We start from the raw sequence: 25,172 nt of genomic DNA on the forward strand, positions 1-25,172 counted from the left end.
CAATGCAAACATGGCCAAATTTCAAGCCGCGTATATCTTTCCAGAGGTCTGTAATGTCCTTCACTTGCTCTATATTTGGCCTTCATGTTAAGTTGCTCAGTTTGTGTCTCTCAAATATGGCATGGCAAAACCTTTTAATTTACTTGTTCAACTAAATCATAATTAACTCATTAAAATTTACTTTGAGGGTTAAAGACGCTTACTTGTAAAGTTTTTGAGTTTGGTTTATGTTGTTTTAGATTGCTAGAAGAAGGGATGCACACTTGCAGAAGTACCCTGATGCACAAGTGATTAGCCTTGGACATGGTGACACCACTGAGCCCATTCCAGAAGTTATAACCTCTGCAATGGAAAAGGTAGCCTTCTTTGCTTTCATGTTTAATCGATGTACCTTTTGACATAGAAACCGTGATATTCGAAAATGTTCTCTTGCCAGACTGTGAATTTGGACTATGCTGTGCATTTTTTTGTTAAGAACTTGTACATACTGTAACACATGCATTATAATGGATCTTACTTTTTGAAAAGAGAATTTGTAGTAATTGTGGTTTGTGAGTTGTCATGTCTTGCTGATCCATCTTTAAATTGTTTCTAATTTGGCAGAGATCACAAGCTTTGTCCACCCTAGAGGGTTACAGTGGTTATGGACCTGCGCAAGGTGAAAAGGTATTTGGCCTTCTCAATATCTGATTAGCTATTAGGGGCAAAACATGTAGCAAATAGTCATGCCTTTGTTTTCTGTATTGACATTCCTTATTCAAGAAATTGTGCAGGGTTAAAACATATTGTTATCTGTACAGCAATTGAGAGCTGCAATTGCTTCAACATTTTATGACAACCTTGGCATAGAGGAAGATGACATATTTGTTTCTGATGTGCAAAATGCGACATTTCCCGCCTTCAGGTTTTCATATTTTTGTTAATCTGTTGATATTTTTTTGTTTTTCATGATAATTGTCCTGATTGATTCAGAACTATAAACTGTACTTAAATTGTCTCTGCCTTGTTTTTACATTGTGATAGCTTGTTTTCGGGTCTAATGTTACAATGGCAGTGCAAAGTCCATCTTATCCGGTAATTTGCTTTTGATCTTTACTTGCCTTTTATACTGTCTCCTCTCTCTCTCTCTCTCTCTCTCTCTCTCTCTCTCTCTCACACACACATTGTTTAAAACTTGGGATGATTTTCCTTTTTTTCTTCTTTATCTGCAGGCTTATGTGCAATCGAGTGTTGTTATGGGCCAGACTGCACAATATCAGAAAGAAGTTGAGAAGTTTGGAAACATTGAGTACATGACGTGCACTCCTGAGAATGGATTTTTTCCTGATTTACGCAAAGTTGCTCGAACAGATACCATATTTTTCTGCTCACCAAACAACCCTACTGGTTCGGCTGCAACCAGAGAGCAACTGACACAACTAGTACAGTTTGCTAAGGATAATGGTTCAATCATAGTCTATGATTCTGCATATGCCATGTATATGTCAGATGACAATCCTCGCTCAATCTTCGAAATCCCGGGAGCTAAAGAGGTAAGTCTGCAATCGATAATTTGTTTGCAAGGCTCTTGATTCATAGTTTTGTTGAAGATTTATGTATGGAATGGATAATAAATAGGAGGATTTATATGCATTATGGTGGATAAGAAGCCTAATATATAAGAGCATACCAGATCTAACTTGTATGTTTTATGTTTCTGTATCGCCATTGCAGGTTGCAATTGAGACATCATCATTCAGTAAGTACGCTGGATTCACTGGAGTTCGCCTGGGGTGGACGGCAGTCCCAAAGCAGTTGCTCTTTTCAGATGGATTTCCTGTTGCCAAGGACTTCAACCGCATCGTATGCACTTGCTTCAGTGGTGCATCAAACATTGCCCAAGCTGGTGGTGTGGCTTGCCTTTCACCGGAAGGCATTAAGGTCCGTTCTTCTGTATCTCGATTGATTCTAAAGTTTCATACTTGAAACCCACCTGCATGTGTTGTTAACTTGTTACAAGCTTTGCTTACATTTGTTTGATTTCAACTCCTTGTAGGCTATGCATGATGTGATTAGTTTCTACAAAGAAAATACTGGAATTTTAGTGGACACATTTGAGTCTCTTGGCTTTAAGGTGTATGGAGGGAAGAATGCACCGTATGTGTGGATTCACTTCCCGGGCCGAAGCTCATGGGATGTATTCAATGAGATTCTTGAGAAGATTCATGTGGTTACCATACCTGGGATTGGTTTTGGGCCTGGTGGTGAAGGTTTCATTAGGGTTAGTGCCTTTGGTCAAAGGAGAAACGTTTTAGAAGCCTCTGAAAGATTCAAGCAATTATACAAGTGAAGTGACTCTAGAGTGGTATCTGCAGCCTTCTATATGAATCGGAGATCATCGATATTTGCCTCCATTTCTGTTCTATGTTGTGTGCACTAGTAAACTTCTGAAAGTTGCATGTCATTATTTAGATGTTATTGCAGAATGTGATTTAATCAGCAGTGTGTACATGTTACACTTTACTGATGTAATGCTTGCATTAAGATCAGAAGCTTGATTTCTAACTTATTTTGGTTGCCAAGTTGTTTTTTCAAAATAAAGGGCAGATACTACCTATCCTGCAAATCAAGATCTAGCACTCCAAAATAGGTATTTTTGTACTTTTAGAAAACACAGCTGCAGGAAAAAACCACAAAGGCGAAATTCCAAACTGAGAATCACACTGACAAAGGGATAAAAATACGCTGGTTTTTAACACTTCATTATAGCAAGAAACATCTGCAATTTCAGAAGTCCTTCCAATTACACGTACGTCTAATGGCACAATGGACAAATCCTACTTTACATGATTTGAATAACTAGTATGGCATAATTACAGGAACACTATTCTACACTAAGGTAATATAAATATAGTAAACGTTCAGGAGGTGATCTCTAGAATACAAAATTAGACACCTAGAACTGTTCGATACTATCCATAATCTCTGCTTTGCAAGTCTCTGCTTTGCAAGTTGTCTTGTAATGTCCAGTTTGGTTACACCGACTACAATGCACAGTATGTTTCTCACGATTAAGGTCCTCTACACAAATTCGTTTCTTTTCTGGGCGTCCTGGCGGTCTACGAAACTTAGGAGGTCGCACAACTCGAGTATCGTCATCCACACAAGCCTCATCTGCCTTTCTCCATTCAATTTTTCCAGGGATAGGGTATATCTGTTCAGCATATGCCTCACGGTAACTTGCAACGGTAAAATATTTCTCTGTAAAGGCGTATACATCTTTTCGACAGGAGATGAAGGCAGCCACAGCATGGGAACACGGTATCCCATATAGCTGCCAATCACGGCAGGAACAACAACGGGTGCCAATATTCACAATGTCTGATCGGTCAGCTGAGAGAACCTCAAATTCTACTTGATCAGAACGAAGGACCTGATATGTGGATGCATGGCCAATGGCTTCTAAAATATGCTTCTCAGCGGATGGAGCAAGTACAGAAAACCAAGAATTACTCTTAAAACGCCGTTCTTCAAACTCAGCCATCAATCTAATATGAATCGTCGCAATCACCTGGATTATGGGCAGCTCACGAGCTTCGAGAATCCACGTATTGAACTCCTCAATGTTTGATGAGAGATGACCATAACGTGTTCCTTCAAAATACACTAATGCCCAGAGGGAAGGATGGAATTGTTGTAGCCATTTTGCAGCCTCCGGAGATACCTCCTCTATTTCAGCCATTTTTTCTTTAAAGCCAAACATGGTAGTGGCATATGCAGCATTCCATAGAAGATGAACAAGCCTAGAGTTCTTAAACTCTTTTCCAATGCTTTCACTCAAGTGGCGCATGCAAAAAGCATGTAATGAATTGGGGAATTTTCTTCTTACTGCATCTGCAATGCCCTTGTGCCCATCAGATAAAAATGTGAGCTCCGGCATATTCTCAGTGTTCATCTCCAGCGCCTTATGCAACTCTGACAAGAACCACATCCAGCTCTCATCAGTTTCTACATCAACAACACCAAATGCTAGCGGAAATAACCCACCATCAGCATCAAAAGAAGTTGCAGAGAGTAAGGTACCAAGATATTTGCTTTTAAGCTGGATTCCACCGAGCCCAACGATGGGCAAGCAACCATTCAAAAAACCACAAATGGACGCATAAAAGGACACAAACAACCGCTGGAACCGATGATCCACACCAGTGGTAAACACCTCTGCAATGCTTCCAGGGTTGGTCTTCTTTATTTGCTCACAATATGACGGAAGAAGGCAATATCCTTCCTCAGAAGAGCCATAAATCGCAGCAAGTCCTCGTTCCTTTGCACGCCAAGCTTGCTTATACGGTATAGTTATCCCATATTGCTTATGGATATCATGCAATATATCCTTTGGTTTGTAATTAATGTTATCCCGCAGACGTTCTTCTATAAAACTGACAATCCAATCAACAGAAGCCTGGTGGTGCCCATTGTGTGCATTTCTACCACAAGTGTGTGTCCCTTCAAGGCTTCTTATTGTAAAGGTTGGGGCATTAGGAAGCTTCACAGCACGGATGCGCCATGGACAACCATCTGTCGCACACTTCGCAAAGTAGCGGATAAGGTCACTTTTTATGATACGAAGCTCGAAGTGTTGAGCAATTGCAGCTTCTTTAATTGCATTCCTGAAGGCCTTGACATCAGGGAACTCTTGACCAACAACAAACGTCTGGCCCTCCATGTGGCAAACAAAAACAATCAAAAGCTGACAATCCAATCAGCTTGTTTGAAATTTCCTTCAACGCAATCGTCAACTATTCCAATGTTTAGCTTCCTGGGAAGCGAAAAAAGAGATGAAGAATACGACTGTCATTTTGTTGCATCTGACTGGAAACTCCCTGAGGGACATTCTCATCGCAAAAAGCCTACAAGAAGCCATGCAGTGATATTTAAAATCATACAATTGAAATCATTGGTTTCATCCTAAAAAACAAAAAAGACCCGAATGTCTACGATACTCTCTATATGACACTCAACACAAGTCAATTATTCATATCAATGGATTGACAACAACTATATAACAAAATGTGCTCATATATTTCAACAACTCTCTCTCTTTAGTAATGTGCACAAATGACGCTCATTAATTCTAAAAATTTCATACTAACCAGCTGTACTAACTGGGGCACGTTGGCTGATCATTTGCCTTCAAAATACCGTACAAGTTGACAGATTTTTCCATTGTCGCTAAAAATGAATGAAATTTCAAACAAACAGGCTCTGTAATTAAGATAAAATCCAGTTATCATCACAACAAATATGCCATACCCAATTTATAAAAATAAAAATACAGCAAAAATAAAGTGTATTTATACATTCAAACCATATTTTGGGTTTGCAGCTAAGATCTGCAACTCGTATTTTCTAAGGTCAGAATCAAATAGAAAACAGAGCAATTCATTCACCCCTCATACATACAAATATATACATACATGTTAACGATAGAATGAAGTTCGCATATCTGACGTTTGAAAGCAGAACCAGGAAATCAAAGATCAAAACTTGACAGAGCAAGATCGAGGCAGTGGGGGTTTCGACATCAGAGAGAGGAGAGAGAGAGGGCGAGAACTTTGTTGGTATTCTGACAAAAGATTAGGGTTGATTAGGTCACATTTGGAATATTCTGACATTTCGGCTACCAAAGATGGGTATTTCGTAATTTACTTGTTTTATGGGTATTTTCGTCATTGGAACTCATTGACAAGGACGGACGAATGTATTATGTATTCGAGTTTCGAAACCCAAATTTTATTTATTTGAGAACCGAAACCCAAATTTTATACTAAGATCATCTCCAGGAGCTCAGGGTGCCAAACCCACGGGCATAAGAGCAACTCCACCTATTTATCATGGCAAAAGATAAAGTACTATTTATATGAATAGTAGCTGTCTTTGTAAAAAGTAATGTGTGTTTCCACCCGTTGCCATGGCAAAGGGCAAATACTATTCATTTTTCGTTTTAAAAAAAAAAACTAAACAATTAAAAAAATTCAAAAGTTTTTGTGAATTTTTTAAAAAATTTCGAATTTTGTTCACATTTTTTTGCCCAAAAAAAGCCCAATCGTTGGATTTGAAAAAAAAAAAAAACCATCGGAGCACTAGAACGCGCCACACGGCGAGTTACCATTGGTGCTGACATCAGCGTGCAGCAACATCACCCTCCCGCCCGGGTTTGATCTCGGGCTGCTTCCCCCCGCAGGCTGGCCCAGTCTCGTGGGACCTGCGCCTTGCCCAAACTGTCTTGGCCTGCTGGAACGAGGGAGCTTCTATAGTGAGGGGAAAGTTATAAGGGGTTTTTTTGAGGGGTATGTTAGAGCCATTGGATTTCATCCAACGGTGAGTTTTTAAAAGAGGGTGCATGTAGAACCGGGTTGAATCTGACCCGTTGGAAACCCAACTTCAGTTGAAGATATTTCCCTCTCTGAAAAATTCAAGAACACAATCCTCTGTTTTTGAATGTAACGCAAACCCAGAATTAGAAAGATCCAAAGCTCCCAAACCCTATAGTCGCTCCATTGTCATCAGCTCCTTGGGAGGCCTGCGATCTATGGCATCCTCGGTATGACGATTAATGGCTCTTATCTAGCTATTGCCCTGTTTTGATTCTATGGCTGAAGTGAAAACCCCTTCTCTTTTTCGTTCAGCACACGAGATTCCAAATGAAAGCAAAGTAGCATATCTGGTTCTGTAGCTAGACGCCGCAGCAGCATTTGTTCCTCGATTGTGGTAGAGATGGAGTCTCCACTACCAAAGAGTCTTCTCTAATGTCCACCACATTCTCTTAAGCTGATTGACTTCGGAGCTCCCGCTTGAGTTTGAGAGGTAAGTTTACTGTTGCTGGATTGATTTTATTGGGTTTGGTTTGTTTTTTGTGAGGGTGAGAAATTCGTCATTTGTGGCATCAATAATGCGTCATTTCTGCGGTCAATAATGTGTTATTCTGCCGTCAATAATGCGTCAGTTTTCTGTCAATAATGCGTCATTTCCTTATGAATATTCAATATATTTAGTTGATTGTTTTTGGTGGGGGTGGGAAATTATAAAATGTAGGTAAAAGATCCTAAACTTAGGCTTAATGGCATTAGGAGTAAGCATTTGGAGAGGATATTGGGAGAAGTTCTGTAATTGCTGGTTTGAATTACATTTGTGTTCTTAGTTGAACATGTTGGTTCTAATGTTATTTTTTTCCAGATTATTGCACAAGAGATGACGTAACTATTATTAAATTTTGTGTAATAATGGCTCTTACAAACAAGCTAGGCTATGCGTCTTTTTTGTGTCAATTTGGGCGATGTTTATTGTAAGTGGAATGCATTGATATGTTGTAATGCAGTAATGATTGATTAATGAATTAATATTTGCTATGCAGTGATTTAGAAGTAGTTCAAAAATATATGTGGGTAAAATGTCTGGGGGCTCAGAGAGTGATGACTGTGTAACAGCTAATGGGATGGTTTACATTCCTGAAGTAAGAAATGAGGAAACACCAGCGGTTGGGATGAAGTTCGACTCGCTTGACCTCGCTTATAATTTCTATAACAGATATGCATTCTTGGCTGGCTTTGGTATTCGACTTCATTCCAGCTTTCGGGGGACAAATAAGAAAGAGATTCTGAGGAAAGAATTTGTTTGTTGCAAATAAGGTGCATACAGGAAAGATGAAACTCGGGAGAGAAAAAGACAGCGGGGAATAAGTAGATGCAATTGCAAAGCTAAGATTGTGGTTGTGAAGACAAATGGGAGCAAGAAGTATGCCATCTCTCTTTTTGCAGAGGGACACAATCATAAGATGACAGACTCAGAAAGAGTGCATTTATTGAGATCACACCGTCGTATTTCGGATTCTACAAAAGTACTTACAAAACAGTTGGGTTCGGTTAATATCCCCATTCATCAGAAGGTAAGTATTTTCGAGGTGCAATCCGGAGGAATGGATAAAATCGGTTTTATCAAAAAGGATATTTACAATCTTGAATGTAGTGTGAATGGGAAGCTGAGGAACCACGATGTTGAACTAGTGACCGAGTATTTTATGGCTGAACAGAAAAAAAATGAGGCTTTTTATTTCAAGATTGAGGGAGATGGCAAAGACAGGTTTAGTCGATGTTTTTGGGCAGATGCAACTTCTAGACGGGCATACCGGTTGTATGGAGATGTTGTTGTATTCGATACCACATTCAACACGAATCGATACGACTTGACATTTGCACCAATATTGGGAGTTAATAACCATGGTCAGACAATTGTCTTAGCATGCACATTTTTGAGCAAGGAAACGACTGAGTCGTTTATTTGGATGTTTGAGGAGTTTAAGAAAGCCATGCAAGGTGGCGAACCTAAAACGATCATTACAGATCAAGATGCGGCCATCACCAGAGCGATTTCAATAGCCTTCCCGACTACATTTCATCGGCTTTGCATATGGCACATCACATCAAAGTTCCATGTTAAGTTACCACATTCTGCTTATAAGGAGTATTGGCGTGAATTTCAGAAAGCCATATGGGATACTGACAATAAGGATGAGTTTGATGCAAAGTGGAATATTGTGGTTACAAAGGCTGGTTTGACTGACCATCAATGGCTAAGTTCAATGTTTGATTTAAGGGAATCTTGGGTTCCAGCCTACGCACAAGACTTTTTTGCCGCTGGAATGTCAAGCAGCCAAAGAGCGGAAGGTTCTCATGCTTTCTTCAAGCAATACATATCAAGGAGAAATTCGTTGATGGATTTCATAATACGATTTGAGAGGGCACTTTCCCATCAACGTCAAAAAGAGTTAGCTGCTGATCACGTAGATGCATTTGAAGTGGCTCAATGTATTCTACCAATGCCAATGAACAAACAAATGGCTACCTTGTACACAAGGGCAATGTTTCAAAAGTTTGAGAAAGAACTAATACAAAGTACAACATGTTTCCTAGAGCTCAAAACAGAGGATGCTTCAAAAGTTGTCTTTAATGTGAGCGAAAGGAAAAATTGGCAAACAAGAGTGGCAGAAGTTGTATATGTCAAAGATTCTGACCACGCATCGTGTAGCTGCAAAAAATTTGAATTTGTTGGGATTATTTGCAAGCACATCCTAGCATTGTTCAGAAGGGACCAGATTGAATATATGCCCGATAAATATATTTTGAAAAAGTGGAAGAAAACTACGAAAGCTGGATTGGTGTCAGATGCAAATGGCAACGAAATTAAAGACTCTGCAGATCCTGGTCTTTTAATAAAGCGGAGTACAATGTCCCGACTTGCTTCAGATGTGGTTGAGGATGCATTAATGTGTGAAGAAGGATGTGAGCTAGTGTCAGAGACTCTAAAAAGTTTGCGGGTGAAGTTGAAGTTGTTGAAGGATGGACCAAGTAATAACGAAGTTGGAGGGTCTAGCTCTCAAACACAATATATGAAAGACCCTAAGAGAGTAAGGTGCAAAGGAAGGTGGAAACAAGTAACGGGAGCAAAGGAAAAGCCAATGAAGCGAGGGATTCGACACTGTCGGGAGTGTGGAGACATTGGTCATGATAGAAGACAATGCCCAAGAAATTTGAACACACCGTAAGATGTTAAAACTATTTATAATAACACCTAAAATTTGAATAGTTAAATTTTTTATGTGCTTGTGTTTGGTGTTTATGCAGGACATCACCGTCAAACAATGAGGAATCAACTCCAATAGATCTCAGTGACCCATTATTCGACGAATTTTACAGGATGCACGGACCTACCGAATGATTTATGTTTGTATTATACAAAGGCCGGTTGTTATGAAGGCTAATGATCAGGTTAAGTTTTCTATATGCAGTTTTATTTTATTTGTTTGTTCATGTCCACTGCTAATTGAAATGGAAATTTGGTTGGTTTACTTCTTGCATGAAATTTGGACACATGTTAATTTTACATGTCTTCTCCCTATTTGGAAATTTTCATAGACATTTGATAAAGTATCAAATTTTGAGTTTTGTGAAGAAGCAATGACTTTTACCATGTACAATGGGTAGTTTATGCTGAATTATGAACGAGTGACACAGATTCATTGATTATATCACAGGGTAATGTAGCATTTCCAGCAGGGAGCTGTTGTTTCCATCAGCAGTAATGATTTCCAGCACGAATCATTTCTAGCAACACTAATCATTTACAGCAGCAACCAATTTTTCCTAATGTTATGTTCTAGTGCTTGACTGGTTATTAAGATCTGACCTTGACTATGAAGCAATATTGGTGCACGATTTTGTAAACATTCGTACCTGAAGGATACTTGAAATTTGCACTATGTTGGAACACAATGATTAGAAACAGCGTGTAAAATACAAACTACAATACAACATCTTCTATGCATGATAAGTACATTGCAGCTAATCACATTTCGAATGCTTGGAGAATATTAAAGTGTACACCAACATTTCAACTACTCGTAATTTCGCACACACAAGAAAATTACATTGCAAAGCATTTTATGTGCTCCCTCTTAGCAATATCACGATCACCCCAACCAACTGAACAATGGTAGCCATATTCACTCGGTCGTATGGGTCAGCTTTTTCCGAGCAGCTTGCACGTGCTTATGGTCACTCGTGTCCCCACTCATATAGACGAAATAAATATTCAGCAATATTTGTAATATTTTGTTATATAAATAACCCATAAATCATTCACCAAAGAATGTATAGCACATTGGCATGTAAAGTGAATAAGGAGAGTGTTACTTATGACTGACGTGTCAATTTTTTCAAAAAAGTACGCCATCTGTTTAATGTGAAGGGACATGATAATGCGACTTTACTGATTCCCAACGCGTGGTGATATTGACAACTTATTGAATAATATTTCAGTTTTTGCAAAATACAATTTTAGACACAAGGAATTGCAATACATAGTCCCAATAATTATATATGAAGCAAATGAAAGTAATACTTGTGTTATTATAAATTAGATAATGAACATTAAGGAAATATACTTCTAATTTGTCCCAGTTATATGTTGTTGTTTGTACTGTTTCATGTGACACTTTTTCTATCTTTCTTTATATTATATGTTTAGGGAATCCCTCAAAGCAACATATACTGTGAAAAATAAAATATTGTGTGAAGTTCTAATCACTCATATAGACTAGGACAAATATTCAGTACTATTTCAAAATTGCTTGACTGGTGTCAGGCCATCGAACGATGTGATTTGACATGATAGAGATATTTACTACGAACCCAAGACGGAGCCATATTGACAACTTATTGAATAGCGTTGACGTGTTCAAAGATCTAGATGCACGCACCCATGATGGCTTCAGAGCATTGTCCAATTATTATATATGTGGATTATTATAACAAAACAGATACGTTTACAGCCTTTTATATGAAAGGAAACTAATTATTGTATTATTAAAACTTAGATAATTAATATTAGGGAAATATACTTGTGATGTTGGTTGTTGCAAAATATATAGCTAGGGTTAAGAGGAAAGTGAGTTATCTAAAGGCATTCAAATTTTTTCTTTATGAAATTGATGATTTCTAGCTTCCCCTAGTTGTATAACGTCACAAGGAGGCCGGAGTAATTTTCGGGGCATTTTTCCAATTTTCCTACAATTTATTTAACTTTTTTCAAGATTTTTGCACTAAAAAAAAGCCAAAATAATCGCAAGATGACACCTGGCGCGATCTGAGCGCATCACCTTTCACCACTTGCACAAGTGTACGTCAATACACATGGCCACATCCTTGGTTTTTACCCTAAATTCTTATTCTATTGTTTTTTCTTATGAAATTCATAACTAAATACACAAAAATGATAAAAATGTTCCGAAAATTGATACGAACTCATTGACACTTCATCTTCCTTACTGAATTCCCCGTTTCATGGTTATTCATTTTAAAAGACAATTTCGAGCATTCACGGGAGATGCTTGTTGATGTAGGTTTATCTAGGTTAAAGTTAACAACATATATAGCTAGGGTTAAGAGGAAAGTGAGTTATCTAAAGGCATTCAAATTTTTTCTTTATGAAATTGATGATTTCTAGCTTCCCCCAGTTGTATAACGTCACAAGGAGGCCGGAGTAATTTTCGGGGCATTTTTCCAATTTTCCTACAATTTATTTAACTTTTTTCAAGATTTTTGCACTAAAAAAAGCCAAAATAATCGGAAGTTGACACCTGGCGCGATTTGAGCGCATCACCTTTCACCACTTGCACAAGTGTACGTCAATACACATGGCCACATCCTTGGTTTTTACCCTAAATTCTTATTTTATTGTTTTTTCTTATGAAATTCATAACTAAATACACAAAAATGATAAAAATATTCCGAAAATTGATACGAACTCATTGACACTTCATCTTCCTTACTGAATTCCCCGTTTCATGGTTATTCATTTTAAAAGACAATTTCGAGCATTCACGGGAGATGCTTGTTGATGTAGGTTATCTAGGTTAAAGTTAACAACATATATAGCTAGGGTTAAGAGGAAAGTGAGTTATCTAAAGGCATTCAAATTTTTTCTTTATGAAATTGATGATTTCTAGCTTCCCCCAGTTGTATAACGTCACAAGGAGGCCGGAGTAATTTTCGGGGCATTTTTCCAATTTTTCTACAATTTATTTAACTTTTTTCAAGATTTTTGCACTAAAAAAAGCCAAAATAATCGGAAGTTGACACCTGGCGCGATCTGAGCGCATCACCTTTCACCACTTGCACAAGTGTACGTCAATACACATGGCCACATCCTTGGTTTTTACCCTAAATTCTTATTTTATTGTTTTTTCTTATGAAATTCATAACTAAATACACAAAAATGATAAAAATGTTCCGAAAATTGATACGAACTCATTGACACTTCATCTTCCTTACTGAATTCCCTGTTTCATGGTTACGCTATATTAGTATTTTATTATTATTTACCCTACATTATTATTATATTACTTTTTAGCCTCTACATTTGTTAATTATATTTACTCGAAATTATTATTTTTATTGTTATTTTGAGTGAGAATAGACCATTTCTGGTGTTAATCAGTTTCTCTCTTCTTCAATTTGTTAATTTTTTTTTTCCTTTATTAGGGTGAAGGGATGTTTTGAAAAATAAAAAGAACAAATTACATTCCAAGTATTGTATAACATCAGAAAAAAGTCCATGAATAACCCATTATTTGTATAGCTTAATTTACTGCATCCAAACATTTCATTCATTCATACAAAATTGACGAATTACTGACGACTGACATAATGGTCCCATAAGATAGTTTTACATTGCAAAGCATATTATTTGGTCCCTGTTAGCAATACCACGATGACCCCAACCAACTGAACAGCCGTAGCCGCAATTAGTCAGTCGTATTGGTCGGTTTCTTCCGAGCAGCTTTGACGTGCTTATGCTCACTCATGTCACCACCATCGTCTAGTATCTCTCTCACAGCATCAGGGGATACATAGTCCCAATTATAACTTGTATGAGTAGTTGCCGCAAATGCTCGGAAATTTTCGAATCCTTCGTTGAATGCCATCTCCAGTTCACTATGGTGCTCTTCGCATCGCATATGGTTCATCAAACAACCTTTAATTTCATCATTCATTACTGTATCCAACTCCTCTGCTTTCAACTTCCTTGTATGACTCAACTTCAAGTACTTGTTCTTTTGGGAGAACGCTTTGTTAACTCTAATGTTAAGATCAGCCAGAATGGCCTCGTCTTCAACACATTTCTCGTGCCACGAATTGATCAGTCTGGAATTATAATCTAGCTTGCTACTGACTGCATGTATTGCCTCTAATGGATCATCGGAGTCCCCCTCACTCCCAAATGATGTTGAAAATGGAAGGGGTCGGCGAGTACAACGTGGAAATGGAGCCTGCAACTCCAATTTTTCATATTCGACTGTGTTGTTGGCGCCTGAAGAGGATGACATGCTTGAATAATCCTATTTGTTTTTAGAGGATGAGGATTGCATATGCAATTTCGTTTGAGGAAGGGGACATAGCTTTATAGACCAACATACTAAAGCTTGCGTGTAGTCAACATATGTACTTTACTTCAATTTTTAAAAAGAGGTGTCAGGTTTTGCTTTTCAAGCATGTCAACCTCATTACACCACTGTCAGTCGTTGAAAGAAACTCAATGGCAGTGACATCTAGTTAGTGAACCCAACCACAGTGGTTAGGATTAAACTTAGATTGTATCAGACAAAAAATTAATTTATACATTGTCAACCAAATATTTTTTGGCGGGAACCTTTTTATTGGTATTACTATCACATCCTTCATAAAAACTCTCCCTCCACGAAAAACTGACTCCTCCACCGAATCTCTCTCCATCGACTGAAACTCTCTCCCTCCATAGAATGGATTTACTAACCAAGTTTGATGTCAGCATAATAAACACCCCTCCAAACAAAGACCGCCTTCGACACGCAAGTGAGTCACCAGACAAGCAGTGTCACATTCCTAGACAGAATGACCATTTTGTTGGAAGTTTTGAGTCTGAAAGGGTTCTTGGATTCTGGAAGGAGAGGCATCTTCAACTTGGTGATGAAATCCAAAGGGCAAGGGCACGTTTGGAATTTGTTGAAGGCCAAATTGAAGATGACAAAAGGCAGGCCAATCTGGATAGGGCGAAGTTGCAGCGCATGAAGCGTAGACACAAACGACTTCGGAGTGTAGCTGTTCAAAAATACAAGAACTCATCTAATGCAGTGGAGTCAAAGAAGCGTGTGATGCAAGCTGGATTCGACTACTTCCGGTCCTATGCAAAACTCGTCGTACCCGGGTTTGATTGGTCATCTATTACCTTTTCCGACGTTAACAAATATACTCACCAAGGGAAGTAACCATTTTGGTTATCGTGTTTGAGCAGAGGCAAATCAGTGGAATTGGAATTTTCGTTCAACTCTGCTTCAAACCTATTTTGATGCTTACTATTATGGAAGATTTCAACCTTCATATTTTGATGTCTTTAATGATGAGAACACGTGATGCAACGTGGCCATCTACTTCAGTCATATGTTGCTGCCATGTCCATTTTTGTGTGATCACGTATCAGATTTGGACATGGTTGCATCATATGCAATGTTGCCTTTATTTATTATATGTTAGGGCAAGGTTTATGGAAAAGCATTTGTGAGTGCGTTATGTTATTGTTTTTTTGTACTGGTTCATCTCCTACTATTGTTTTCTTCCTTTATATTATATGTTTGTGGAATCCCTCAAAGTTAACATATACTGTGAAATAAATGCAGAGTGAATATATAATCACTTATATAGACTAGGAAAAATATTCACTAATATTTTAAAATTGCTTGAGTGGTGTGAGGTTTTTCAAAAAAGTATGGCATTATTTTATGTGATTGGACATGATGGATATTTTGTACTGATTCCCGATGGACTACTTATTGAATACCTGTGACGGTTCATAACTCTAGACGCAGTTGCATATGGACTACTTATTGAATACCTCTGACGTGTTCAAAGCTCTAGGCGCAGTTGCAATGATGGCTTCAAAGCAGTGTGCAATTATTATATATGTACATTATTATAACAAAACAAAAACAGATTATGTTACATCCTTATATTTGAAAGGAAACTATTTCTTGTCTTATTACAAATTATATAACGAATATTAAGGAAATATACTTGTTAAAGTGAACAGACATATATACTTAGGGTTAAGAGGAAAGTCAGTTCTCTGAAACAATTTGGATTTTTTCATTGCGAAATGGATGCTTTATAGGTTCCTCTAGTTTTATAACGTCACAAGGAGGCCGGAGTAATTTTCGGGGCATTTTTACGATTTTCCGACTATTTCTTACAATTTGTTCAAGTTGTTTGCACTAAAAAACCCCAAATAATCGCAAGTTGACACATGGCGCGATCTCAGTGCATACCTTTCACCACTTGCACAAGTGTACGTCAGTTGCAACCAAACATTCTTGCTTTTTACCCTAAATTCTTATTTTATTGTTTTGCCTTACAAAATTCATAACTAAAAACACAAAAATGATAAAAAAAAACTTCCGAAAATTGCTACGAATTCATTGAGGCTTCATCTTTCTTACTGAATTCCCCGTTTCGTGGTGACGCTAAATTATTATGATATTGTTCTTGACCCTAAATTATTATTATATGACTTTTTACCTTCTATATTTATTAATTTTATTGACCCTAATTTTTTTTTTTTTGTAATTTTGTTATGCGAAAAGACCATTTCAGGTGCCAATTAGTTTCTCTCTTCTTCAATTTCTTAACTTCTAATTTTTATTAGGGTTAAGGGATGTTTTGAAAAAGTAAATGAAAAAAATACATGTCAACCATTGTATGGCATCAGAAAAAAATTAGTTTTGGATATGATAAGTGGGAAAATGTCTTTTCCAAGCACTGGTGAACAGACAGCTCACTCCATGCACGCCTTTTCGTTTACCAAATATTAAGATTGTAGTTGGGCAAAATATCTATGTCAGTAAGATGTCATATTACCCATCTCTGATGTCAGTAAGCATTCAAGTATACAAATATATATACGTAGATTTATATATAAAACGGTTTATGACTGCACAAACACCAGACAAAATACATTAAAACCCAACATTTGGCCAACGTAGCCAGCCAACGTAGAACTGAAGAGAAGCAAGTCAAGAAAGCATAAAAACCTTAAAAACATACTACAACTAATTATAAGGGTATGGATTCCCTGGCACAACATACACACGCATTACCTTGAACCAAAAAACACTCTCACGGTGCCATTTGCATCGATTGCAACAAGTCCAGAACGAAGGATTTATCTTTGCTTCAGTAGGCCAGCCTTCAATAACAAAACACCATTCGTTGTTGTTACAAGCGCTGCAATGATTGAACTTAATCTTCCCATAGTAAAACATATCTACAATATGTCTTGCAACATTCCAAACTCGGCTTAATCTTCGTCTCAAAGCATCCCTGGTTCCTTTCATATCAATGTTGTTACGTTGATTCAAAGAACACAAAAATTCTAATGCATCCTCTTTTGACTGACCAATTCCAGACATGCCAAGAAGTCCAACTATATATGCCGCTTCCATATGGCCTGCCGTGGCTGCGATGCGCATCCCATACAACGCTTCCACGTTACCATGCATGAAAAACACTTCGAACGCCTCTCTAAATATCGACTCAGGGTTCTCGCAAGCTCTGCATTGTTGCAAGAAAAGCTGGACTGCAGGATTAGCATGGTACCAGCTAGGATGGTTTGGGTACTTAGCCATTGAAATGGTGTTCCACACTTGTGGAGTGTTTGCCAACGTCCGGAATAATGGGCACACAGATGCCATACGGAAGAGATCTTCCGAAGATTGGGTTGCCACGTATAACATCACTTTAAACCAAGCCAACTCCGGGATGAAGGCTTGGGGCATCTCCAAATGGATATGCTTCCTTCTCTTTCCTCCGACTGTAGTGAAATATTTGGAATTCATGTGTTTCTATTTTTTTGGAATGGAACGATTTGAGGAGTGGAAGAGGGGAGAAATGAGAATAGATGGGGTTTTGGTTCTGTTATAGGGTGTGTTTGTTGTACCGTTTGGAAAATGTGTTTCCACTTGAGGTTTTTCTCACTTGACCCTTTTTAAAGAAACTGAACCAACACCCTAAAACTAGAGAAAAACAAAAGAGAAGGAAAATGTCATCGAAATGCAAAGTCAGACAGTCAAAAAGTAAATTAAGAACCTATATGCATAGGCAATTTTAGGATTTTCCCGCCCTTTTTATGTCAATGAAACAAATGTGACGGATTACTGACTAGTCACAGAACGTCCCATCACATAACTTTTCATTTTCCCACACCGAAATATAGTAGTAATGTTATTAAAATGTGATGGATGTTTATCCAACTAGTTGGTTTAATGAAATATAATGAAAATAATATAGGGTTTAGGGCAGTTTTCCCTCCATTTTCATATTGGGTTTTGGTAGTTAAATATTATATTGGTTTGTGCCCCATATCTGACGGTACATGTGTCGAAAGCATGCCCAACCCACCCACAGACAGAAAAGAGGATATAATCGCATTTGGGCAGAGATGAGAGAGCTCTGAGTCCGAAGAGGTTTGAGTGAGAAGATCTGAGTGAGAAGGTATGATTCCAAAGAGGTTTCAGTGAGAAGATCTAAGTGAGAAAAGGTACAAGTGAGAAGATTCAACATGTCTTCGTCTTCATCTCCCGCTCAAACAAAGAGGTGTCCGTACTGTGGAGCTGCAATGGTGCTTCGGGTTTCAAAATCAGACAAAAATCGAGGGAAGCCATTTTGGAAGTGCCTAACCTCCTATGTAAGTTTTCATTTCCAGAATATGTATGTGGGTGAAAAAAACCTTGGTCTAACTCTGACACAATTATTTTGCATATATGATGCCTGCAATTAGGGAGCCACCAGTTGCAATGGATTTGAATGGGTTGATGTAACTTCCGCTCAAGCAGAACAGCCAGATGACACGTATGATGCTACGGTGCTGAATATGCTGAAGTCCATTAAGGACTTGGTATTAGTTTTATTACTTTTATCAATTTTAATATTATTTGTTCTTTTAATGACCAATTAAGTGCACAGTTTCAAGGATTGTAAAAGTTCTCCCCAAAAAGACATGTTGCACGCACCACCAATGAGTTTTCAAACCCATTTTGTAATATTTGTTCTTGAAATAGGTGGATTGGCATTGAGTTTAAATTATTGTTCTTGAAATAGGTAGATTGTTTATTGGCGTATACTAAAGGTTTATTGATTGTTTACTGCATGTATATCGCATGTTATAGCGCGAATATTGGATGTTTATTGAAGGTTTATCGATTGTTTACTGCATGTGTATCGCATGTTATTTATCGGATATTGGATGTTTATTGAAGGTTTATTGATTGTTTACTGCATCTGTATCGCATGTTATTTATCGGATATTGGATGTTTATTGAAGGTTTATTGATTGTGTACTGCATCTGTATCGCATGTTATTTATCGGATATTGGATGTTTATTGAAGGTTTATTGATTGTTTACTGCATCTGTATCGCATGTTATTTATCGGATATTGGATGTTTATTGAAGGTTTATTGATTGTTTACTGCATGTATTTCGCATGTTATTGTCCGATAATGAATGTTTATTGAAGGTTTATTGATTGTTTATTAGTAGGAAGAACAACTATTCAGTAGAATTTCCTAATCGATACGACTCCCTTATGGATGGTGAAATTAGGGACTGATGTATATTGCATGTCTATTGCGTATAGATTGCATGTGTATTGCGTGTATATTGCTTGTCTGTTGCCTGTGTATTGTTGTTTATTTCCTTCGTAAGCAATAAACAATCAATACACACGCAATAAATGTACGCTATGCACGCAATAGACAAGCAATATAGATGCACCAATATACATTACTTTTATGCTACTGAGTTGCCCAAGACCAATAAAATAAAGAAAATCAACGAATTTATTAACCGATTATAAAGGAAAGAGGGATTCAAACCCGATGGGCGGTACGGAACCAATAGGAAGTTTTTATAGCATTGCAGATGAGAAATGTTTATTGAAGTTTTATTGAGGTTTATTGACGGTTTACTGAATGTTTACTGAAGGGTTACTGCATGTATATCGCATGTGTTTCTATAAAGAGGGCATGGTTGAATAAAACATTGGAGGCGAGGGCATAGCCGCCTATTTCCCTTACAGAATTACAATCAATACACACGCAACCCATTGCGATTAAGTTAAGGCATGGTGAACGGCTTAAAGATTGGGATGTGATATTTGGAATGGTGGCTTGGATAAATCATGACATATTACTTTGCAATAATGTAATACACTTTAAAAAGCCATCAGTCATTGTTCACATATGCAGTCTTCCAATCCCAATTCAATGCAGTTTGGTTAAGGTTATGTCGTGAAGGAGTTAGGGCAATATTACAGAGATGTTTGTTTCATTAAATCCAAAAAAACTTTACACTCCAGATGCACATTCTATGTATGGGAATGGCATGTGCCTAACTTCAAAAACGCATATGCCTATCCATTTACATTTGCCCACGTGCACTAGATTTACAGATCCATTTACTTTTCTCCTCACTAAGCCTCTGCATCTCCATTTCAGATTCTTCATTTTTCTGTCCATGCTCTGCATCCAGCTACTATATACATTTAGCCTAATATGAGAATAAACGTAGCGTAGTATCACACTAATCAAAATGAAAGCATGCATCTATTGCGTAGATTTAGCTCCACCAAAATGGATTAAGCTGCATCCTCAACTTGTGATACTCGCAAGTGCACGAACCGTTGGTAGTATAGCATATGTAAGTGCGAGGTCGATTCCACAGGGATTGGTGATTGAATGATCCAATTTAGTTTCCCTACACAAAATAGAAACAAAAACAAAGAACATAAAACAAGGAAGAAAGAAATAAGTAACTCAAGCAAATAAGTTCCCAAGTTCAATTTAGATTAATGGATTGATTCTAGCTAAAGTATGATTAAGCCATGGTGTGTGGTCATAACCTTGTGTTCCTAATTCCCTAATTTGATCATTTGTTGTCTAACCTAAAATTAAGCATTAGGAACCCATTAAGCATAGAAGAACATTTTAAACAACCAAGCATGTATCTAATCCCTGTTGTCGAATGTCCATACATACTCTTCCTATTCATAGTTCAATTCGAATTAAAGCATGGTGTATACTCTTAATTCAAACCAAGATAGCTAACATGCAAGCCTAAATGGTGATCAATCATTCAAACTAGCATATTAACTTATAAGCATAATGAATAAGAACAAAAACCATAATTGAAACTTGGAAACTAATTCAACTTGAAAACTTAAGAAAAGAATTTACATAACAAAGAAAAATAAATTACAACTAAGAAAACATTAAGGAAACTAAGAGAACTTTGAGGAAGAAAGGAAGTGTTTGAGAACTTTGAGGAGGGAGAAGAAAGTGTTTGGGAACTTTAGAGAATTTTGGAAGAACATGTGTTTGAGAGCTTTGAGGATTTTGGAAGGGAATGTGTTTAAGACATGGGGAATTTGGAAGAGAGTGTTTGAGAACTTGGAGGATTTGGAGAAGAAAGTAGAGAGGTGTTTTGAGAGCTTTGTGGATTTTGGAAGAGAGTGTTTAGGAACTTTGAGAATTTGGAAGAGAGTGGTTGAGAACTTGGAGGATGTTTGTGAACTTGGAGAATTTGAGAACTTAGGGAAGGAAGAGAAATGTGTTTGTGAAGTGTTTGAGACATGGAGACTTTTGGAAGAGAAGGGAAGTAGAGAGATGTTTGAGAACTTTGAGGATTTTGGAAGAACATGTGTTTGAAAGCTTTAGAGAATTAGAAGAAGAGAAAGGAAAAGTGTTTGATATTTAGTACAAAGAAAATTTAATAGAATGATCTTATTACAACAATTGAGAACTACAAAGGGAAACTAAGAGAATTTGAGGGAGAGAAGGGAAGGGAGCTCTAGAGAAGTGTTTGAGAGCTCCCCCCCCTTGGGGTGTTATTACAAGCTTAGAGAACTTCCCTATTTATAGGCCTAGGGGAAGTGAAAATCAGAATTCAATAAGACTAATGCATACAACACTTGAATTATAAAATCTGAAATGGTTGATGCACTTGTATTAGAAAATCTGAAATGGGTGATGCACTTGTATTAGAAAATCTTGAATTGGTTGATGCACTTCACCACTAAATCCCACCAGCAGCCCTAGCTCATCTTCATGTCACCATGACCAAGCTTCCAACCAGAAATGATAGCTCATACCTAGCTCACCATGACCAAGCATCCAACCAGCACATGCTGAGGTCAGCATGACCAGCAACTTCAAGGGCTTACAACTTGGGCTTCTCTTAATCAAATTAGGACTTTAAGCACTCTAAATTGAAGTTCAGAATGTCTTCTTTCCAGCCATATGTTATTTGGGCCAATCCAAGGTCGGAGGAAGAAGTTAAGGCCGAAACAAATTGCTAACTCATTTTCCGCGCTGATAAGATCCATCCTGAGCATGGTTCTGTGTTTGCTAGGTAACGGACTCCAGATTTATCCAATGGGGCTGAATTTTGGATATGTTATAGTACACACCAATTGGAGCAACTTTCATGAAGAATGTGGCCTCATCCGAGCTATGTAGGTTGCTGAAACAAAGCTTGCAATATGACCTACGGAACTGGACTGGCAGGGGGCTGTAGCCATAATGAATTTGTCTTTAAGCTCTTCATCAATTCATCCAAATTAGGCCTTAACATGCTTGAATTGCATGAATTATGTTCTCCAAAGCCATCATTGTTACCTAAAGCTCAATTAACTGAAAGATAAACACAAAAAGGATTAAAAGCACAAGTTTAACTCAAAAACATAACCAAATCATAAGCTAGAAGGGTAAGAAATAATATACAATTATGAACCGATCAAATACCCCCAAACCTAGATTTTGCTAGTTCTCGAGCAAAACAACACAAAACAAAGTTAAAAACAAAACTAGAAGTTAACTAAACCACTTTCGTAGGTAACTCGATTGCATTTAGCATATGCAACAAGCCTTTAAACCTCTAGGCATCCCTAGTAGGAGGAGTTGTGTCTCCTGAGGGTTTAACAGATACGATACCCACAAACGTTTTACTGACTCTGTAAAACAAAGTAATTAGAAAACTTAAAGATTGTTAGTCCTTAAGCAAAACCAAAAACAAAAACAAACACAAAAACACAAAGAACTTAAAACAATTTTTCCGAACATTTTCTGAAGAGAAATGACTCATGCACATGACTTAAACGTTTTAACAATAAAAGCTCAATTTTTAGACATTATTTACAAAGCGGCAAAGTTCTAAACACAATATGCTCAAAGTGTAGTAGTGTGATAGCCAAATGCAACAAATTCCCCAATCTTAGTTTTCACACAATTTCAAAAATCATACAAAGCATAAGTTCAACTTCAAATCTCACCAAAGTTGTCCTCTCACAAATGAATCACTCAGAAGAGGGCTATAATGCACACTCAGTTATAAACATGAGAATAGAGTTAAACCATAAGGGACTTAACTCGCAATAGAAATATGAAGAACTTGCATTAATATGATCTCAAGAAGGATGTCAAACACTTAAAAGTAGAAAAATGAATGCAATTCAATCACATGACATTTAAGATCAATTTAGGTCTTTAACATGGGTTGTAATGGGGCCAAGGGTGTAAGGTGAGTAAGAAATGAAGGATATGGATAATACAAAGTCCAAGGAACTCGCAATGCAAGAGCATAAAATAATTGTTTACAAGACTTCGAATCATCACGATTAGATTTTTTTCTTTTACCTGATCAAAACTCCTTATACCCTTCATTTACATTGATTCACTCATTTCCTGAACAACCACCAATTTATTTTGAAGGCCCCATGCAAGAAAGTTTCAGCTGAATGAATTGGAAGAAATTAGACATGAGTCTTATGAGAATGCAAAGCTTTACAAAGAACGAACCAAGAGTTACCATGACAGAAACATTCAACGGAAAGAGTTCTCCAAAGGTATGTCAGTTCTTTTGTTTAACTCACGTTTGCGTCTCTTTCCAGGAAAATTGAAGTCTAGATGGCAAGGCCCATTCACCGTGGTCAATGTTTCTCCCTATGGAGCTGTGGAGATTCAAAACCCTAAAGATGGCTCGACTTTCAAAGTAAATGGACAACGTTTAAAGCCATTCTATGAGGGAGTTTCAGCTGGCATCCAAACTGGCCATGTGGTAGATCAACTTCCCTTCGTACCATCAACTTAGCTGATTGCACAATGTCTTGCCAAGACAGTAACTAAGGCCCTTCTTGGGAGGCAACCCATGTGTTCAAGAAGAAGGTGCTTGGTAGCAATCGACCTAATCGCATCAAGGGGGAGCATTTCAATCCTTTCTCTTTACTTGTTATTATTTTAAATTTCTGTTTTTTTTTTTATTTTTATAAAAATTTAAAAAAAATAAAAAAATTTAAAAATTTAAAAAGATTTTTCATATGAGCTAACTTATGGTAACTCCAGTGAGCACTTCCGTCAATACAGTGTCTAGGAGTTCTTTAGGCGACACCTTCGGTGTCTAAGAAGTTTGGGTTTTAAGCGGGACCATTGTGACCCCTCCAACCTTCCCGGATCCCCTGGCTGTGTTTTCTGAGGCCCTTAACTGGTCATCCATGAGTTGCTTATATATTCATTTTTTTTTTTTTTTTTTTTTTTCCTAAACCTTCTTCTAAACTTTTCCCTTTATCATTTGTTTGTTCTCAATCATCTTTTGTATGCTTTCACATTGAGGACAATGTTCAATTCAGGTCTGGGGGGAAGGTTTTCAATTTCAATTTTCTTATCCATTTGTGTTTTCAATTTTCGTTCTCTTGTCACTATTTTTTTTATTTATTTTTTTTATTATTTTTATTATTATTATTATTATTATTTTTAAAGAATGTCATACAATCAATGCTATGGAGCTGCTATTTGAGGTTTTCATATTAGAATTTTGCACTTCACAAAGCTTTTGCTCTTAGAATTCTGGTGGCTAAAGTACCACGCTCAAATTCTTGAAGGAAAATAGTGGAGACTACCCTAGTGAGCTATATCGAGCCTAATTGCTTTCTTGAGAGGGTTTAAAGTGTTCTATTTCTCATCCATACTTATTTTCTTCAATTCACTCTAATTGATCTCATTATTCCATTTTGATTGAATACTAAGGATGATTCTCTTTTGCAGATATCATGTGCTTGCTCTCATTCATGAATGAACTCATTGAAGTGATGCTAGGCTATGTGTGCATAACCATTCTATGTGCTTTCTTTTCACCCTACCTATATGTGTGTTCCATCAACCCTCTTGAAGCCAAACACTTAAAGCCTTTTCTTCTATCACCCTCATCATTTCCCTACCTTTGTATCTCAATCTGAGATACTTGACCTATTGTAGCCATACCCTATAGCTTAGAAATATACCAAGGTGTGCCAAGATAAAGTTTGAAGCAAGGAAGTTGCAGCCATGTACCTAAATAAAGATGATGTGAATCTGTGCAATGAAGTTAATGAAGATGCAGATCAAATCAACGAAGATGAAAGTGTTTCGATTTGATCTAAGTGTGAAAAATAAAGTCTATGCCAGGAGATACCATGAAGTTTGCTGCCATGCCAATCTAAATCAATGATGCCTTGCAGATTAATGAA

The 25,172-nt window shown here is 37.3% G+C and overlaps 3 protein-coding genes and 1 long non-coding RNA gene across 7 annotated transcripts; 3 read left to right on the forward strand and 1 right to left on the reverse strand.

Moving 5' to 3' along the window:
* The first annotated feature begins 797 nt into the window (after positions 1 to 797).
* On the forward strand, positions 798 to 2,897 carry LOC110757245 (LL-diaminopimelate aminotransferase, chloroplastic-like). Its single transcript, XM_088246040.1, has 5 exons — positions 798 to 904; positions 1,024 to 1,074; positions 1,212 to 1,532; positions 1,714 to 1,920; positions 2,036 to 2,897. Exons 2-5 carry the CDS (start codon positions 1,048 to 1,050, stop codon positions 2,327 to 2,329), a joined length of 849 nt encoding a protein of 282 aa, XP_088102166.1. The 5' UTR covers positions 798 to 904; positions 1,024 to 1,047; the 3' UTR covers positions 2,330 to 2,897.
* LOC110757222 (uncharacterized) lies at positions 2,715 to 5,627 on the reverse strand. 3 transcript variants are annotated; one of them, XM_021958791.2, is made up of 3 exons: positions 5,454 to 5,627; positions 5,130 to 5,208; positions 2,715 to 4,886 (listed from the first exon to the last, which is right to left on the reverse strand). In XM_021958791.2, exon 3 carries the CDS (start codon positions 4,700 to 4,702, stop codon positions 2,936 to 2,938), a length of 1,767 nt encoding a protein of 588 aa, XP_021814483.1. In that variant the 5' UTR covers positions 4,703 to 4,886; positions 5,130 to 5,208; positions 5,454 to 5,627; the 3' UTR covers positions 2,715 to 2,935. The 3 variants fall into 3 exon arrangements, with proteins under 3 accessions (XP_021814483.1, XP_088102165.1, XP_021814484.1); XM_088246039.1 differs by having other exon boundaries at positions 5,130 to 5,241; XM_021958792.2 differs by lacking the exon at positions 5,130 to 5,208.
* Positions 5,628 to 6,302: 675 nt separating this feature from the next.
* Positions 6,303 to 7,611, forward strand: LOC148292580 (uncharacterized). The gene is made up of 3 exons (XR_015826624.1): positions 6,303 to 6,580; positions 6,666 to 6,843; positions 7,391 to 7,611. It is a non-coding gene; the product is annotated as an uncharacterized LOC148292580 (long non-coding RNA).
* A 62-nt stretch (positions 7,612 to 7,673) lies between these two features.
* LOC148292581 (protein FAR1-RELATED SEQUENCE 5-like) lies at positions 7,674 to 10,294 on the forward strand. Of its 2 annotated transcripts, XR_015826196.1 has the most exons (3): positions 7,674 to 9,573; positions 9,657 to 9,800; positions 10,067 to 10,294. XR_015826196.1 is itself a non-coding variant. In XM_088245227.1 (2 exons), the coding sequence occupies exons 1-2, from the start codon at positions 7,811 to 7,813 to the stop codon at positions 9,748 to 9,750; spliced, it is 1,857 nt and encodes a 618-aa protein (XP_088101353.1). In that variant the 5' UTR covers positions 7,674 to 7,810; the 3' UTR covers positions 9,751 to 10,294. The 2 variants fall into 2 exon arrangements, 1 of the variants encoding a protein (XP_088101353.1); XM_088245227.1 differs by having other exon boundaries at positions 9,657 to 10,294.
* The last annotated feature ends 14,878 nt before the right edge of the window (positions 10,295 to 25,172 follow it).

Source organism: Prunus avium, chromosome 8, assembly GCF_965620075.1.
Source record: "Prunus avium chromosome 8, drPruAviu1.hap1.1, whole genome shotgun sequence".
Taxonomy (NCBI): domain Eukaryota; kingdom Viridiplantae; phylum Streptophyta; class Magnoliopsida; order Rosales; family Rosaceae; genus Prunus; species Prunus avium.